Genomic DNA, 17,295 nt, shown 5'->3' with positions numbered 1-17,295 from the left:
GTTGCCGTTTTTGGAAATAGCCGGGATCCGACTCCTGCATTTTACACACTAGAGCTGTTTGAACGTAAACAAACACTGACCTTACCCCCTGCAGCTGGGAAACACTGGTCTAGCAGGGGAAAACCCCTTCCCAAAAGATGTATATTCTATACCACAACAAATGTCAAAGGTCACAATTTCTTTCTGGATTTGAAGACACATGTCTGGTGTCCCTGCCTGAAAACTGGCCAAAATTGACGAAAGATTTCACCAGGAAAAAATTCTCAAAAATAATCTTTAAAAAATAATGTGGACATGCAAACTGGGCTTTGTATGTATGTCCATCAACCGGTCCCTCCTCTTAGGCACCCCTGAATGATAGTACAGCAGCTGTTTTAATAGCACAGCAGCGTTAAAGTGTTACCGTTAATAGCACAGTTACCTATCTACTATCTAGCAATGGCATGTATGTTATTAATAAGGATAGTAGTTTTTGCTGGCTGATAAACTTTGTTGACTCCAATTTTTTTCCTTTTCAGAAATGCCAGAATGCCCTGCAACAGGTTGTTGCCAGAATGGTAAGAAATACCAGTCCTTAGGTGTTTGGATATTATCAATACCAGTTGAATGTATATCATTAATGTAGGGTGGCTGTGAGTGTCAGATTACACATGTAACGTTACATTGTTGAAGCTGTGTTAATGAAGGCAAGGAGGTTTTATATAAAACCTCCTTGATGAAGGTTAGACATCCAGGTAGAACATTACATCATAGAACACCAATCATACATTTATGTACAACTGGATCAGTTCTATAAAGAGTCAGATATTTCGGGTAGTAGGTTTATCTCCTATAATTTTATATACATGTACAATGTAAATGAGTCTCTGAATTGATATATAATGAGTTATACTGAAGAAAATCAAGTTAAGCCTTTCTCTTGCTCAACAAGTCTGCAAGGTCAAAAGCACATTTTGGCAAAAATACCTCAAGTGTGCTGAGCCCGAAGTCTCAATCACTAAAGCAATTTTCAGGGATTGGTACAGTGTGTAATCCATGTGACTGTAACAGGGAAGATTTTCAGGCAAAAAGTCAATTCTCTGGCAATCTTGCAATTGCCTACCTTCTCGTGATTAACAAATTAAGACAGTGTCACATTGGCTTTTAGACCTCAGGAGATATTCTTGTGTCTGGAGAGCAGTCCCACGTACAGAGTTCAACACACAAGCCTCTTTTTTGTAAAGGGTGGGGTTGCAAATTATTTTGTAGATGGCCTCTTTTACTCTGAATTTTAACCAGCAAGACTCACAGACCATGATGTCAGTTGCCTTGGCTTGAGGTTGAAAGGGCATGCTTTTTATTTTTTTAAGGCTCTGTTTACTCTCAGTTATATCTACCGTACTCTGTTCATGACCCAGCCAGTTGAAACCAGCTAAATGTAGATTTCTTATTCTAATATTCAAATTTTAATGCTAGCTACATTACTGCTCTAAATTGGACAATGTCATATATCTGAAAAATGTGTTAAGTCTGAATTTATTGTCTCAGTTTGCTGACTCTATGCCCACCGTACATTGTGTATAAAACTACAACCATGTTGCCCAGGGCCGGCCCATTCTGCTGTGTGAGCAGGGGGACACCTTGTCCCAGAAGGAAGCCCACCGTGTGATGGAGCTGCCTGGAATTGTGGACTGTCTGTCTGGGATTCTGACAGTTATTCCCCTCCAGCTGCTGTCCTTTCACATTGCTGTGCTTAAGGGATGTGATGTAAGTACTCATACATTGTATCTTATGTGATTGCTCTAAGTCTGTATCTGTACTTGTACACAAAATGTACTTTGAGGTGTATTGGTCAGCCCTGGCGTAACCACATTTAGATAGAACCTCAATCATATGTGTGTGTGTGAACAGCATACAATATAACTCAAGAATGCCTGTGAGTGGATTGTCTTGACATTTGGTATGTGGTCTTCATGGAACCTCAAATTGATGAGATTTTGGGCCCAAAAGTGACTTTCTGCAGGTACTGTAGCGAAACATCCGGTTTTGATATCTCATCTTTTGACAAGTTAAGGCCATCGTTCTTGTGTGGCAGGTAGCTTTTTGAAGTCATGTAGGTTTGGGCCCCCTAGCGGCTAAATAATTAGTTTGAAAGAGAATAACTGAGGAAGGGGTATACAGATCATCATCATTTTTTGTTGTAGATAGCTTAAGTACTGATTTACATATTCATTGATAATCAAACACTAATTTAGGATCTGATTTGCATAATAAACAGGGAAAAGTTTTGAATACACTGCATTCCATCACAGGACTCAAACATGTGACATATGTAAGAGAGAAGTGTAGACATGAATAATGCAAATAAGGACCTCATTTGTGTAATTAATGAGAAAATACTATAACACCATAGTGGTAAATGGTGCGATTTTCATTCTTGTGGCATTTAGAAATTAAATAGATGTGGACATTATTTGACAAAGGTCATGTAAATGAGGGCCTCATTTACATCATTTATGAGGAAATGCAGTTGTACTACTGTTATAATACTCAATCTTCTTCTTTGCTAAGATCAAGAAACCATGACTTTGGACAACTTTTATGTGTAATCTAGTTAGAGAAGGTGATCAACTTATATAATTCATGCAAATGAGGACATTATTTGCACAATCAATGAGAAACATTAATTATACATCGCTAAATATATAAGGTCGTGGATCTCTAGTTGTTTGTGTATATAAATATTTTGACATTTTGTGTATTTGGACATGTATGGTATAATTGCTCCAGCAAGTGATTGCCAGCTGACAGAAGTAGGCAAGTAACACATTATTATGTACACAATGTGATGTTACAATTTTTTCCTCCTGTAGGTTGACTGCCCCCGAAACCTAGCCAAGTCTGTTACTGTGGAGTAAACATTAGTCCTATGTAAACCAGTGACTTCAGATTATCCAGGAGTTGCAGTACCCGGGCAGTGACTTTGAAGAGATTCCTGACTATTTGGAAGTTAAAATTTGATTTTAGCATTGATACAGAATAAACCTCTTCCCATGTTTGTCAAGAGTGTTATCCCTAAATCGAATACAACCATTAGGCCACACCAATTTAATTTCTTGGTTAACAGATTTTTTTTTTTAATTTTAGCAACAAAAAAAAATCATGAAAACAGAAGGCTGGGGTGAAAACTTGCACCTGACCCTGTTCACACCCTGAAACTGTCTGCACCAAAGTACAGACTTTCCTCTGAGATTCTGTTTTCATTTTGATTTTGGAATTTAGCATTTTTTTCAAAAAATCCATTAACCAAGAAATCAAATTGGTGGAGCCTTAGAAAAAAACACTGTTTTCCTAGCTATGGGGCTAAGTGTAACAGCCATAAAGGTTTGAGGTTGGCTGTTCCTAACAATGTTTCACCCAATGATGCTTTGCTTGTAGTCACTTTTTTGCTCTCCAGCAGACCATTTGATGTTTTGTTTTACAGTGTGCAAGGTTGATATAACATTTTAAAGATTGAAGAGTTTAGGGAAGATTCCAACAAATCGCCCTGAATTAAACTTCATCTAGATGGTCAATAACAGATTCATATTCAGTGCTGTTTTTAGATGCATTCGGTAATGGAAGGATACATCATTGAAATTGAGATAAATCATGGAATGTTTGTTATTAAATATATACATGTATTGCTCACTGCAGTAACAGGTTTGCAGAATCTCACAGTGATTACATGTTGCTTTTTTAAAGATTTTTTTGTAGCATTTCCAACCTATACAAGTCAGTGTCTATCTCTATATTGTATCTGAAAAAAAATTAAAGATGCTTTAGGATGTAAGTAGATGTTTGTAAGACCAAAACAAAAATGAGAATTTAAGTGTTCATCATTTCTCTTAGCCTGAAAGTATTTTGTTCCATGACTGTGTAGCTAAGGTTTGTATAGATAACTGTAGAAGTCTTGCTTTAAAAACTATCACTGAATGTGTATAACTTCAACAGTTACTGTAGGAATTGTTTTTATTTGTGACGTTAGGCCACGCCAATCTAATCTGTTGCTTCTCGGAATAGCCTGTCCTGTTTTTTCCCATTTTGAAAAAAAAAGAAAAAATTGAGTCACTATTCCCATTCACAAATTTTAACTCCCAGATTTTACCATTTGTTCAATTGTAAAACTCACTAGCCACCAAAATAGTTTATAAAGGCCTGTACATACCTAAAAAGTGTTGTCATATTGATCATAAGTTATAATTTTTCCTGTATTAAAACTACATGTATTTCTCAATATCAATCAATATATTACATGGCAAAAGGTAATTTTGTTACTGAAATTATAGTACTAGATCAAAAAAGGGGTACATTGCATTAAGATGAGCCATACAAAGCTGAAATTTGGATAATCCTCTTATTCTTTGTTATGTAAACCCAAGTATCTTCACCCCAGACTATTTGCAAATTTTTTATTTTATCATCATTTTTTTCCCCTGTCGCTCCAATTTTTTTCTGGAAAAATCCGAGAAGCAACAAATGAAATTGTTGTGGTCTTATTATTACAGTAGTGCTTGCTCATGTAAGATTACAATGTGTGATTGTGTTCCGTAACTGATTATCTGATAAAGTAATCAGAATACCCATGCAAATCCTGGTGCCTTAGAATGTTTCATGAACAGCAACTAGATTTTACTATCAAATAGGAGGTGGTGACAATGTTGAAATGAATCACACCTTTTATATATGGAAGTGATTGTTTTATTCAGGCCACAGTAAGTGAATATTATGGATGACATCCTCTGTAGACTCCAAATTTAGTGCGCGCAGGCAGAAAAAAAAGGTGGGCAAAAAACAAAATTATCCACATTTTCAAACTTGAATACCATAAAGCATGTTAGAAGAATTGAAGCAATAAAACATGGTATTACAACCAACAAGTCTTTTATATTTTTATCCCTGCATTTAAAAAAAAAGAATTAACTAACACTGATGCCAACATTAAGATTATTATAAATTTAGATCCAGGGGTTGACTAGCACATCAAGAATGCAGAGACAAGGTTTCCCGTACAATAGGCACGGGAGTCTCCTGAGTCATGAGGCAGACTGACTGTGACTACGTAATGCTGGCTCTGCTCACTTTATCTCAACTGAAGTTTTCTCCGCCATTGCTGTCCTGACTTTCCAACTGAGTTGCCATCCCCAAAATCCCTTGTCTTTTTATTCTGTCTTCAACAGACAGCTAGGCGATGGTCTACTCAAAGCGCATGACATTAGTTACTTCATCTGACCCGGTTATCGGATTTGTTCTCTTCATTTAAGAATAACGAATCATATTACACATTGTTGATAAGAATGCCACAGCAATTACAGACTAATTCCCAGTACAAGCTTAGTATGGGGGCTGCACTGTGTCTTCCTGTTATTACAGCTTGCATACATAATAATTGTACAACACATTTGTACAGATTTTTCACCATTCCTACATGTTCAAATGCCTTTTTATGGCATGTAGAACGTTTTGCAATGGAACCGACAAGACATTTGTGACATTTTGCCCCATATTGACTATTGTCGAAAGATCGAAAATTCTTGTTTTTTTATTTAAAAATCAGGCGAACATCAATGTGCACGCTGATGTCATCCATAAAATTTACTTGCTGTGGCCTCATGGATAAGCAGTGTTCATCTTTTTCAAAGGTCTAAAGGAGGGTGCAGTAGGTTTGGTGTGTCTCCAGGATTGCAATAATTGTACAATGCACTCTAATGGCTGATTTGGTGACTTATAATCCCCTAGGAACTTAGAATGTGGAGCCACAATAATTCTACTCTATGTAATCACATAGAAGCCAGTATATGAATTCATCACTACATACCACTATTAGTATGATGATATACGGACTATATTTATCATAAATCTCTTAATCAGAATGTGAATAAAATTCTGTAGAGCAGTATAACGTTTTGAGTATCCATATTCCAGCAATGTAATTAGTACGTTTGTATTATATATTCACCATCGAAAGCTCAGTAGTGACATAAAATGATATTTTCTTTACATTACCCGTCTAGTGTTAGCACCTGGCTCAAAATTACGTTGTCTGAGCATCAGTCTTGACAAGCGTTTAAAATTTAAAAAAGTAGAATCTATATGTACATGTAGGAGGCCTGGCGACTAGTACACTGTAGATAAAATGTACTTATTATCAATAGTCCAAACGCCTTCTGTCCGTCACGCACCCAAACGGGTACCCCGATGTGCCTCGTGATCCCTTCCTTCGCCTCAGCAGCTACATGTATGTGTGCGACTGATATCCTTCCCCTGACCGGTTCCTCCTCCATGCAAACTTCCCGTGTAATGAAGAGGCCCTACTTCCGATCTGCCGGACGGAGATCAGCAGCCACAAAGCCGGCCCCAACCGCCTCCTGTTACCTTCTAGTTTGTGCGATCTCTCACGATAATGTCGTCCGGAAGGGTCTTGTGTTAGTTCAGGGTCTTTGGGGAGGAAAGACTGCCAGAATCTTCTTGAACTCACATCTGAAGTCCTAGGGTCAGGGTGTTGTGTTTAATAAATGGCGTTTGTTATCTTTTATATTTTGACATATTTCATGTTGAAAAGTATATATTTTTGAGCCCAAACTAATGTTTGGGATTGTGCGGTATTTAGCGGTTGCAAGGCCAATAAAAAAATTGAGCCTGGGGGAGGGCCAAGGAAAAAATCCCATTGGCTTAGGGGAGGGCCAAGGAAAATTTTGGTCTCCTTCACATGCAATGTGTGATATATGCCACTCCAAGCCACTCAGAAACCACCCAAGTTTCGTTTGCTGTCTTATCTCTTATCATTCCTATCAAGCTACCATAGAATAAATATCTACATATCGGCAACGACTCGTTCATAATTCTCTTCGTTCTGCATTTACACAAGGACCACCTTGACTTTCATGGCCGCGGTTGACATAGACTAACAAGTACATCACGTCAAGTTCCAGGATGATTCGCGGTCAGTGCTATTCCCTCCCCTTCCTTTTTTTGATGATATATGGTGTCGGCCAGAATTTAATTTGAAAATACACTGTGACATTCTGACAATAATACAGAAGTCACACAAACCTTCCTAGAGTTAAAATAAGGAGGATTGAAAGAGTGACTCTCTTTTAGAAGTCCTGACCGAGAAGCAATACCTATAGGAATCACGACAAGCTTCTGGCCCGAATTGTTGCGATGTAACGTTGATACGTAATGTTGAGGCTAGATAGGTGTCATTCAGACTATAACTATAGAGGACTTCGTATGTGATGGCAAATTATCAACATAAAGATGATTGACTATCCTCTAAACATACATTCAAATGTGTGAAATAGCTGTCGCGTCACCAGCAGGTTTGGAAGATATTAGAACAGTTCAGTTGTCACATTATAACGAAGTAGCGTTAACACGAATGTTCAGGGCAAGTATCGTACTGAAAAGTTCACGGGACAAGGCAAACCGTCAGTCCATTGCACTATAAACCGCCTGAGTCCATTGCACTATAATTGATGTTGAAGATCTACAAGATCAACTACATTGGATGACAAGGTCTTTGTCAAGGGCGCGAAGGGAAAGGAAGTTTCGTCACCTATGGACTTTGGGTGAATGTTTATCTTGGTACGAGACGTGTCCCTTTGTTATGGTTAGCACCAAGAGCCACACTGTGCCAACAGGATATCTAAGGCAAAGATAGTCACGTGATGATGAAGTAATCGACTTTCTGAAATCTGGGGATGATGCATTCTTGCAGTGTGGGTAGAATCAATTTGGGATGCTGCTGCCCATAAGATTGATTTTTTTCCCTCTTGTTTACTATGTTGCCTCCGTTTTCAGTTCATGATAGACCGAGTTTTCCTCCTCTGAGGTAAGTACTTTTAAACAGCATCGATTCCTTTAAGAAACGATATTGCAGATTTGCCAACTACTTTTTTGGCGGGCGCATGCGCATCATCCAGTTACGGCACCTTGCCAAAAAGCACGCTGAACGGTCCCCCATTCTCTATAGTCAACTTATTGTCTCTGAGCATTGTGCAGAAAATACACCCAGGATTTTATGCCCAAGTTAATTGTCGTGAAAAGCCTCCCTCTTGGAAAGGACGAAGGTTTGGAATGGCGAAACTTGGTTTGAACACATTCTTACAGTTCGGAATTCTGCTTTTCGTCGGGTTTGAGACGAAGAGCACCCGTGCCCGAGCCTTAGACATCAAACCAAAGGCTCAGTCTTGCAGAGGTGCATTCGATATGTATTTTGTCTTGGACAGGTATGTTCCACACACCTTTTGTTTGTCTAAACTTATACCTTATTCTGTAGACACTGAGATGGTCTGAAGTGGTTACGATGTTTACAACTGATATTTTGACTCAACGGTTGATTAATGGATTTTGCACAATCGAGTAGGTGTGACAAACAAACTTGGCAAGTATGAAAGAAACTGGATAACGGAACTCTGTACTTGTTTGGATATCAACTTTAACGAGTTATTCATTGTTTAGTCTTACCATATGGAACAAGGCTTACGCAGCTTGAGGAACCGACATAATGAAATAGTACCGGATGTTTAGATTCGGTTTCCTCTCCCCGCCATTTGCTTACAACTCTGCAAAACGGAAGCCATCTTGATATTACTTATTTCATACCTCGTTGTCTGCTGGCCGATTGAAAATGTCGAGCTTCCAAAAAACGGTAGCATATACAAATATTTTCCTATTCTGTTCTCAGTATAGTCTCCCTTTGAGTCCACGCACTTTTTCCACTGGATTCTGCCAGTTTGGTCCTGCAGGTGCATGCGCGTGTTACATGTAACAGCTTCGTCATCTGTGGCGCTGTGTCCTGGGAACAGGTGAAAGGTCAGGTGTTTAAAGTGGATGTGGGACAAGCCGGAACCCACAGTAACCAATTGTTGCCATTGACACCGCCGAGGTGTGGACAGTAGTATTGCCCTGATGGATGCCTTTCCCAAGGGCATAACGTCAGGGGACCCGGATTTGAACCCAGGATCTCTGGGTCCTGGGTCAAACAGCCTGCCACTGCGCCATCACGATGCCACCGTGTTGGTCTGAGTATAATTGGCTAAATGCTGGGAGATGCCTGCCCTGTTTGTAGCGGAGTACCCTTGGCATACGTTTCACTTTATTTGCCGATTTCTACTATTTTCCCAGCGATCTGCGGAGCCTGGTAGAGGTTATGTGACTGGGTCTCTTCCCCTAATGCGTCTTACATGTATTGGGTCTCAGCTGGGGTCATGCCTTTTTACTGAAGGTACTTTAATACACTGTTCGATACTTATTTTCCCCATTCTTCATGAAATGCCTCAGTAAATCTACCTCATGTTCGTGCTTACGTTCCGGCGACGTGCTCCTCCACAAGTGAAGCTGTACGATTCCACGTTAGAGTATGTCTCGTCTGTCATCTTGGGTAAAAAGCCTCCCTCTTGTCATCTTGGGTATTGTTTTACTCCAGGCTTGTCGGATGACTTAGCCATACAAGGTTACGTTAGAGGGCTGTATTGTAGAGCGAATTCGCTCATACGTAGATTCCGCTTTTGCTCTGCGGATGTAAAGAGAATTTTGTTCGGAAGTTTCTGTTCCCCTATGTACTGTGCGCATATCGTGGGCGCAATGTCTAAACTGAAATTTATGTTTGGCGTGAGTAGACAGTCTAGTACTATATATAGTTGGTTATTTGTTAACAACAGACTCGATACGTTTGCTGTGATGCCAGACTTCAGAAACTGTCGCACTCTTTCGTTTCCCGTCTGCTCTGCTCCGAGAATGTTATAATCCAGGCACTCATACATTCTGACTCATTTCACTACAGTACCTTCTGGAGACACTATGTTAGGCCACAGCAAGTAAATTTTATGGATGACATCAGCGCGCTCATTAATTTTCGCCCGATTTCGAAAAAAAAACCTGGAAATATCGTTGCCCTCCAATGATATGTCCGACAAAGGCTTTCTGTGTTGTGTAATTACCTTCGCCGAGAGGGCTATATTTTACCAAGTCTGTGTGTCTGTTAGTGAACATGATAAGTCGAGAACGCCTGGATGGATGCATATTTGGTGTATCGGTAGGTATACGCAAACCCTCAAGATGATTAGATTTTGGGCGAAGTACTATGCATAATTAACGGGGGAAGTTTGAAAATCTGTTATATTGCATCATCAGTCTCTATACCAGCTGGTATGTGTTACTGGTGTAAGTGTAACAGCTACCATGGCTTGCTGGACTATAGTGGTAACAAGAGTGGTTTGAAAAGCGAAAACACAGGCGACGTGTGGATTAGTAAGAAAGGGATGATTAAGCCTAATTATTACCTTTATTAACAATGTATTTTCAGCGTTTGTGTGTGTGTGTGTGTGTGTGTGCGCGCGCGCGTGTGTGTGTGTGTGTGTGTGTGTGTGCGTGTGTGTGTGTGTGTAGATAAGTAGCATAATTCGAGTAGGATGGCAATAGCTTTTGGTAGGTAGATAGCTTAAATGATGATTTACATAATACGATACTAATTATGAAAATCAGAATGTAATTTTCATACTTAATGAGGAAAGTTTGTACGACGAACATAGACAAACATGTGACATGTGCCTGAGAAAGAGAAATATTGATAGATATTAATCATGCAAATGAACACCTAATTTACATTATTAATGAGAAAAAACTATAACCCAAGAAGGAACTGACGTCTCGTCATGATTATTTTATATGGATAGCTTAGGTGATGCTTGGTATAATCAAATGGTAATTATTTGATTGCATAATCATTAGGACTTTCGTAAACCCGCTACGTTCCATGATAGGACTCTTCAACTATTCTACTTCGTAACGTTTGTAACTGAGGCTCAGGAAGAGAGGAATAAAGATGTGTGATTTTTGATCTTTTTGGTGGCAGATAGCTTGTGATATAATAAAGAACTTGTGTAAGTTTGGCCCCCCTAGCAGCTTGCTCTGGAACTGCAGTGGCGTCATTGTGAAAGTTTTCTAAGGAGAATAACTGAACAAAGGAACGACGGATTTCCATGATATTTAGTATGCAGGTAACGTAACATGACCTATTTACGTGCGGGAGTAGTTTACGTCCAAATTGGGTCATGTCCACATGTCGCGGTGTATTATGCCAAAGCCTGTTCTCATGAGAAACAAAGAACGTCATAAGTATGATCCTCAGCCATCTCTCTCTATTATACAAAACATTTAAAAGGGTTTAAATTTACGTCGAGCGACATAACAGAATAAGCTCCTGAACCAGTAACAACAAGTTGCACGGAAGCGTCATGCATGACGCATTTAATATGTAATTCGACACCGCGTATTCCATCATGTTTTTCTAAGTTACACGATAGCTAGTATCTTTTAAAAGTAGCTGACGTTAAACCTTTCTTTGATATGCAGACTATCCATGGTGATTCGAGGTTTGAAACTCTTGCCAGTTTTAGGAAGGTTTGATACAACCTAGCGACCCCCGCTCAGATGATACATTTTTGTACGACATAACATCATGGCCATGCGTTTATCACGTGAACGCCACGTGCTGCCGATTTCGGGGAAATTTACAATACAAAAATTGTTTTCTTCCATCGCGTCGGGCAAGCGGACGGACAAACATAGTCATAGTGACTTTACTGTCATTTGTCTGTAGACTACTTTCGACAGTTACTGTGTATTTTTTTCCGGTCTATGTTCTTCAAGCATAGCGCTAGAAGGGAAAATACTAAGGTGGACGATAAAGGGTAAGCCTAGCACAATTCAACACCATATACCCCAGTATAAATATATGCTCGTACGGGTTAAACAGGCGGAGAAAAACTTACAGACCATGCATTTTATTGTTAGAAGAGCTGATATTTCTACCCATGGGTTAAACATTGGGCTCTGTCCGCGCGGTTTTAGGACAAATAACGTTTTGAATAAATCGGACGTAAACTGGTCATGTTACGTTAGCTTAGACAGAGATGTACACAATGAAGTGTAAATTATGCTAATTATGACTTACTTTGCATACTTGATAAGTAAAATCTATATTTGCAGTGTTTTCCATAATATAACTCAAATACATGTGACATATATAGTTTCTTGAAGGTAGAGCATTAACAGATACCAATTATGCAAATGAACTCCTAATTTGCATAATAAATGCGAAAGCGCCATAAGTGATAAATGATAGGACTGTTAACATTGTGACATGTGTAAGTGAGTTACTGGTATACATGGCCAAGCAAACATTATGCAAATGTGGAAGTCATTTTCATAATCAAAATATTTTTTGCTCTGCTCTTCTTGCATGAACTGTAAAATAATCTTAGCCACACAAGACTACACCACAGAATCAAAACGTTTTTAGGTATGTATGTCCTTTTTGCTTGTTTCCTTCTGGGAGGGGATGTCGGACTTTCGTTTCAACAAGGTATTTGTATTCTTACCATTCACAAGTTTTAGTGTCTTGTCAAATATTCTATTTTCTACACTGTACAACTGGTGGCGAGAATATAAGTTGTGTACAACAATAACTACAGATGTGTAGGGGGCATTTTTTACGACGAGCCGTCACTTCGTCCATTTCTTTGTATTATTGGATGTTTCTTTGAATTAAAAAAAAAAGATATTGGGAGTCAAAATCGTTACGTTTCCTACCTGCCTATTTTTATGACAGCCTCATTCAGTGTCGACCATGAGACCTGGCAAGAACATGTAGCAGACATTTGTATATCAACATGCTTTCTGTGTGAGGCTCAAACATTTTCCGTCACAAGACCGATCTGCAGAGGTCAAATGTCCACAGGTCTCGCGGTTTTGATTATCTATCATGTGCCGGTGATACCTGTCATGCTATCAAAAGAAAAATAGCTCATTTCTATTCATTATATCACTTTAAGTACAGTGCCGAAATGTCAAACGTATGTCTACATGGTATTTCCCTCAGTATGTCTTTATGCATCATCATCATTTTGTCATGTGGTAGGATGTGCAGATATTCGCACGATCCCGACTTCCATAATTGAAAACCGCTCTAGCAAGAATGTACAATGTATAAACGAGTTCACAGTGCGCGCCCCAGCCTTCAAGTGATGCAATGCGCTCTCTGGCGAATTTCATCACTCGGGGGATGACTTTCACACGTGCCAGTCTCTTCAATTCGAATACCATTGCTTACCTGGTTAGGAGGATTTCCATATATTCTTGGTACATCCCACAACAGAGTGACTGGCAGGGAATGGAGTAATCAGTAATCTATCAACCTTGTGTGAAAATTGACAGACATGCCAAGGCCTGGTAGTTCACGAGAAGGTCCGTTTGTTTCTGTTTTCGCAGTTAGTTATTTTTTACAGTAGAGTGATCGAAAGTGATCAAAACCGTATGTTTGCATGATTAACAAGCTATGTACTTACAAAAATTTATGACCATCCACCAAGCCCTTCTTGAGTAATTCCCTTTCAAAGTCTGAAGCAAAACCTGCCCCTGCTATAGCCAACCCATAGGTCTGCTTGGAGACTACCTTACCAATGCCTACAGCTGGCTGACAGCCAATTTGTGTAACTGACGTATCCTGCCTTCAAGATGACCCCTCAGGACCCCTACCCCTATCCATGACGCCTTGGAACAACACAGCCAACACGTAAACATACTTCAGCATACAATATAACACATTTTTACACTTTTCTCGTTAATTATGCAAAACACTTCGCCCAAAATCTAATCATCTTGAGATTTCCCACATACACACCGACACACCAACTACGACAACAAACCACCCAGGCGTTCTCGACTTATTCTGTTCACTAACAGACACACAGACAAGCATCATCGAATAACCTTCTCGACGAAACTTCGTCGACGAAGGTAATGAAATAAATTTAATCAGGACATACAAGAAACTCTAAATATTTGACGGAGGCGTGAGATCTTCGAACTCTTATCTCTACTTGAAACTAGTTTATATAATAACTGGTTGTTGCCAACAGGATACGAAAGCCCGGTGCCATGTTGCTGGAGCCAACTAACGGGCATGTCTACCTCCTGTCCGCCAGTTGTCTGACAGTCAGCAAATATATCAAATTCCCGTTAACATAGCGACATTATTTACCTCCGCGACAGGCTCGCAAAATAATGATAAATTTGCCCATGTAGAAGCGGGGAACGTAGTTTGTATGTAGCTGTCTGTGAATGGGTATACCTAGCAGAAAGGGCAGCTAACCGAAGGCTCCATGATCGGGAGAATAGACTGTTAATCAATTTGAAACGAAAATAGTTAACCCAAACTAACGTCTAACAAAATTATGACTATATAGACAGTATTTTTTGACGAAGGCTTATAATGATGTCGATTCAGTTCATATAATGTCTGTTGTAATCAATCTACTCACATTGATTGAATCAGATATATCCAGAAGACTAACAGTTATCTGTGAAACATGTTTCGGGTCTTTCTGTCCAGGTCTGCAAGTGTGACACCAAAGAACTTCCGGGAAGAGACAGTGGACTTCGTGGAGAAAATTGTCAACAGTTTTCACAGGTGATTCCATATCAGTCAGCGCTGTTTAGCGCAATTTCGTTTTCAACATCATATACTTATCGTTTTTCGGGTGACTATTTCTATATGGTCCATGTGGCCATGCTAGATTCCTTTATTGCACGTATTTAGTAAAAAGGGAAATGGATATATAGAATGGTCGAGAGTTGCAATACTAACAGTCGCTGTTTTAGAAAATCACAAATTATGTCTTACTACTTGAATGATTGTCCATTTCTAAGACGTACTGGAGTCTTTGATGCTATAACTTGTTTAATGGGCACTTAACTAATCAGCAATGTGCCATATCCACTTGTTATGATGAGTTATCCTCAGAAGAATGAAGACAGGGCTGCTTGAACACCAGTTGTGCTGATATACTTATAAGGTCAGACGGGTATCTAGACAGAACAGCTCTCGTGCCGATGTGCTTCCTTCAGTACTTCCGCTTTTTAGCATGTACTTCCGGGCAGATCCGTGCAGGCAAACCAAGACTACTGAGCTATAAGGAATAGTGTCGACTGCAGAGACGTAGTAAGCGGATGAACAATGTCCATAGAAACGAGGTTTATGATTGTAATGCAACTGGTAAAACAAAACAGCGTCTGAATGTGCTGACCGTAAAATGACAAATACTCGTTGTTGTAGAAAGCTATAATTGACCGCGAAAACTTAACTTATTTCCTCAGAAAACTGGGTAAATATGTATTATTTTCGAATTCAATCAAATGCATCCGAAACTAATTTCATCAGGTTGGTAGAACATTGGCCAGTTGGATATTGGGGTTTTTCTTTTGCACATCTGCTGCATATAGCGGCTAGAAACAGCACTCCAGTCAGAAGCTCTGAGGAAGGTGTCGAAACGTGGTGAGGGACATCACTGTATTGTATAAAAGATAACTCCAATATCCTCAATCAAATGCATTTCAGCTATCCCGCAAGGCACCCCAGAAATGCTAAGTGCAAACTAAATTTTTAAGGAAAATTGAGATATTGTTTAGGGTGTGTCTGTGCGTGTGTTTGTCTGTCTGCCTGTTTGTGTTAAGGTCAGCAAAACTCAAGAACCTCTGGATGGATTATGATGATATTTGGTATGTGGGTAGGTGTTGGAAATACGAAGGTCAAGGTCAATTTTGGGCTGCATGGTATGTGACCTTGGTACTGAAGCAGAACTTCCGTTTTTTGTATCTTTTGACCCGGACATGCTATGGTCTTATGGTGGCAGATAGCTTGTGATGTAAGGAAGAAAGTGGTTCGAACCCTCTAGCAGCTTCTCTGGAAATGCAGGAGCGTTTTTGTCAAAATCTTCCAAGGAGAATTACTGAGGAGAGGAATAACGGATTCCCAAGATATTTAGTATGCAGGTAGCTTAGGCAGAGTTGTACATAGCGAGGTACAAATTATGCAAATTGGGAATATAGTTGCATACTCAATGAGGGAAATATATATTTGCAGTGTTTTCCATTATAAAACTAAAATACATGTAACATATGTATTTTATGGTAGATGGAATATTAACAGATACCAATTATGCAAATACATTCCTAATCTGCATAGTTCATGCAAAAGTGCCATGATTCATTTAAGTGGTAATTGGTAAATGATTGGACTGTCAACACTGTGCCCTGTGTAAGTCAATTAAAGGTTTACATGACCAAGCATATATTATGCAAATGTGGAAGTCGTTTGCATAATCAGAATATTTCAGGGACATTTATCTCTTAAGAAAAATATTTGGGCGTATCTTATCTGTAGTGTACTACCGATAAGAATTTGGTAAAGTGTGTTGTATTATAAGTTATCATGTAATGTAAGCAGAATTTTTTGCATGGCCTGAAATCACCATCTTTGTTGTTGTTCTTCAGCCCAAAGGTTCGCTTTTCGTTCATCACCTTCTCAGACGATGCCTCTGTCGTCATGGAGTTGTCCAACGATCCGTATGTTTCTTTCCTTTCCTACATAAATATATATCATAACCAAAAAGTATTTCAGCTTACCCCAGTTGTTATTTGGTTAGTTAGCTGATAGCAGAATTGTCACTTGTGGACCTCCTCTAATGCACCCCCTCACCAGTCCCGTAGCGTGTGGACACATATGTGTATATCTATATTTTACATGCATATCTATATTTTTATATGTATATCTATATTTTACATGTATATCTATATTTTACGTGTATATCTATATTTAACATGCATATCTATATTTTACATGTATATCTATATTTTACATGTATATCTATATCTTACATGTATATCTAAATTTTACACTCACACACACACGCCCACCCTATGCGGCCCTATCACTTCCTTTCTGAAGTCCAAGAACCAAACTTCATCAAGCCTAAACGCACCTCTCACACTACAAAGCTATATGAAACTAGCATATGCAACGCAATAGTTACTTCTGGTTACATCTTAGTGGGTATCTATGCTAATTGTCTAAAAAAGATGCCATTTTGGACTCTAAGGAAAGAAGTATTCAAAAATCTGGCTTTAGCGTTGTACCTATGGGATATTATCACAGGAGTTAGACACAATGCCTGTTGATAGAACTGTAGTTATTTCTAGCGGCGAAAGTGCGCACTTCTCAATTCCTAGCTGTTTCTCGGCAGGTATACACATGTGTGTCGCAAAGTTGACGGCCTCTGTCTGAGTTCATGCCGTTGTAATCAAGTTTGACCACCGCCTGAGCAAGACTTATTGACTATAACGTTACATATTGAATGGATATCTAAAAAGAAGGAGAAAACAATCTCAAAGCCTGATTTTGAACCTACGATGCCCTGTTGGCAACACCAAAGG

The 17,295-nt window shown here is 39.2% G+C and overlaps 2 protein-coding genes across 11 annotated transcripts in view; both read left to right on the top strand.

The window, feature by feature from the left end:
- LOC136448431 (glutamine--fructose-6-phosphate aminotransferase [isomerizing] 1-like) overlaps positions 1-5,920 on the top strand; it is a 37,415-nt gene extending 31,495 nt beyond the window's left edge. For all 10 annotated transcript variants that reach the window (XM_066447986.1, XM_066447985.1, XM_066447983.1 and 7 more), the window contains 3 exons: positions 519-557; positions 1,585-1,746; positions 2,853-5,920. In XM_066447986.1, the coding sequence (XP_066304083.1) occupies positions 519-557; positions 1,585-1,746; positions 2,853-2,897 (246 nt within the window). In that variant the 3' untranslated portion in view covers positions 2,898-5,920. The remainder of the gene's footprint in view (positions 1-518; positions 558-1,584; positions 1,747-2,852) is intronic.
- A 1,993-nt stretch (positions 5,921-7,913) lies between these two features.
- The window catches only part of LOC136448432 (anthrax toxin receptor 1-like), a 38,714-nt gene continuing 29,332 nt past the window's right edge, over positions 7,914-17,295 (top strand). The window contains exons 1-3 of the mRNA XM_066447988.1: positions 7,914-8,249; positions 14,417-14,494; positions 16,357-16,428. Of these exons, the coding sequence (XP_066304085.1) occupies positions 8,098-8,249; positions 14,417-14,494; positions 16,357-16,428 (302 nt within the window). The 5' untranslated portion in view covers positions 7,914-8,097. The remainder of the gene's footprint in view (positions 8,250-14,416; positions 14,495-16,356; positions 16,429-17,295) is intronic.

The sequence above is a fragment of the Branchiostoma lanceolatum genome, chromosome 14 (genome assembly GCF_035083965.1).
Source record: "Branchiostoma lanceolatum isolate klBraLanc5 chromosome 14, klBraLanc5.hap2, whole genome shotgun sequence".
Taxonomy (NCBI): Eukaryota; Metazoa; Chordata; class Leptocardii; order Amphioxiformes; family Branchiostomatidae; genus Branchiostoma; species Branchiostoma lanceolatum.
The sequence above is the reverse complement of the archived record's forward strand: the minus strand, read 5'-3'. Positions and strand labels throughout refer to the sequence as shown.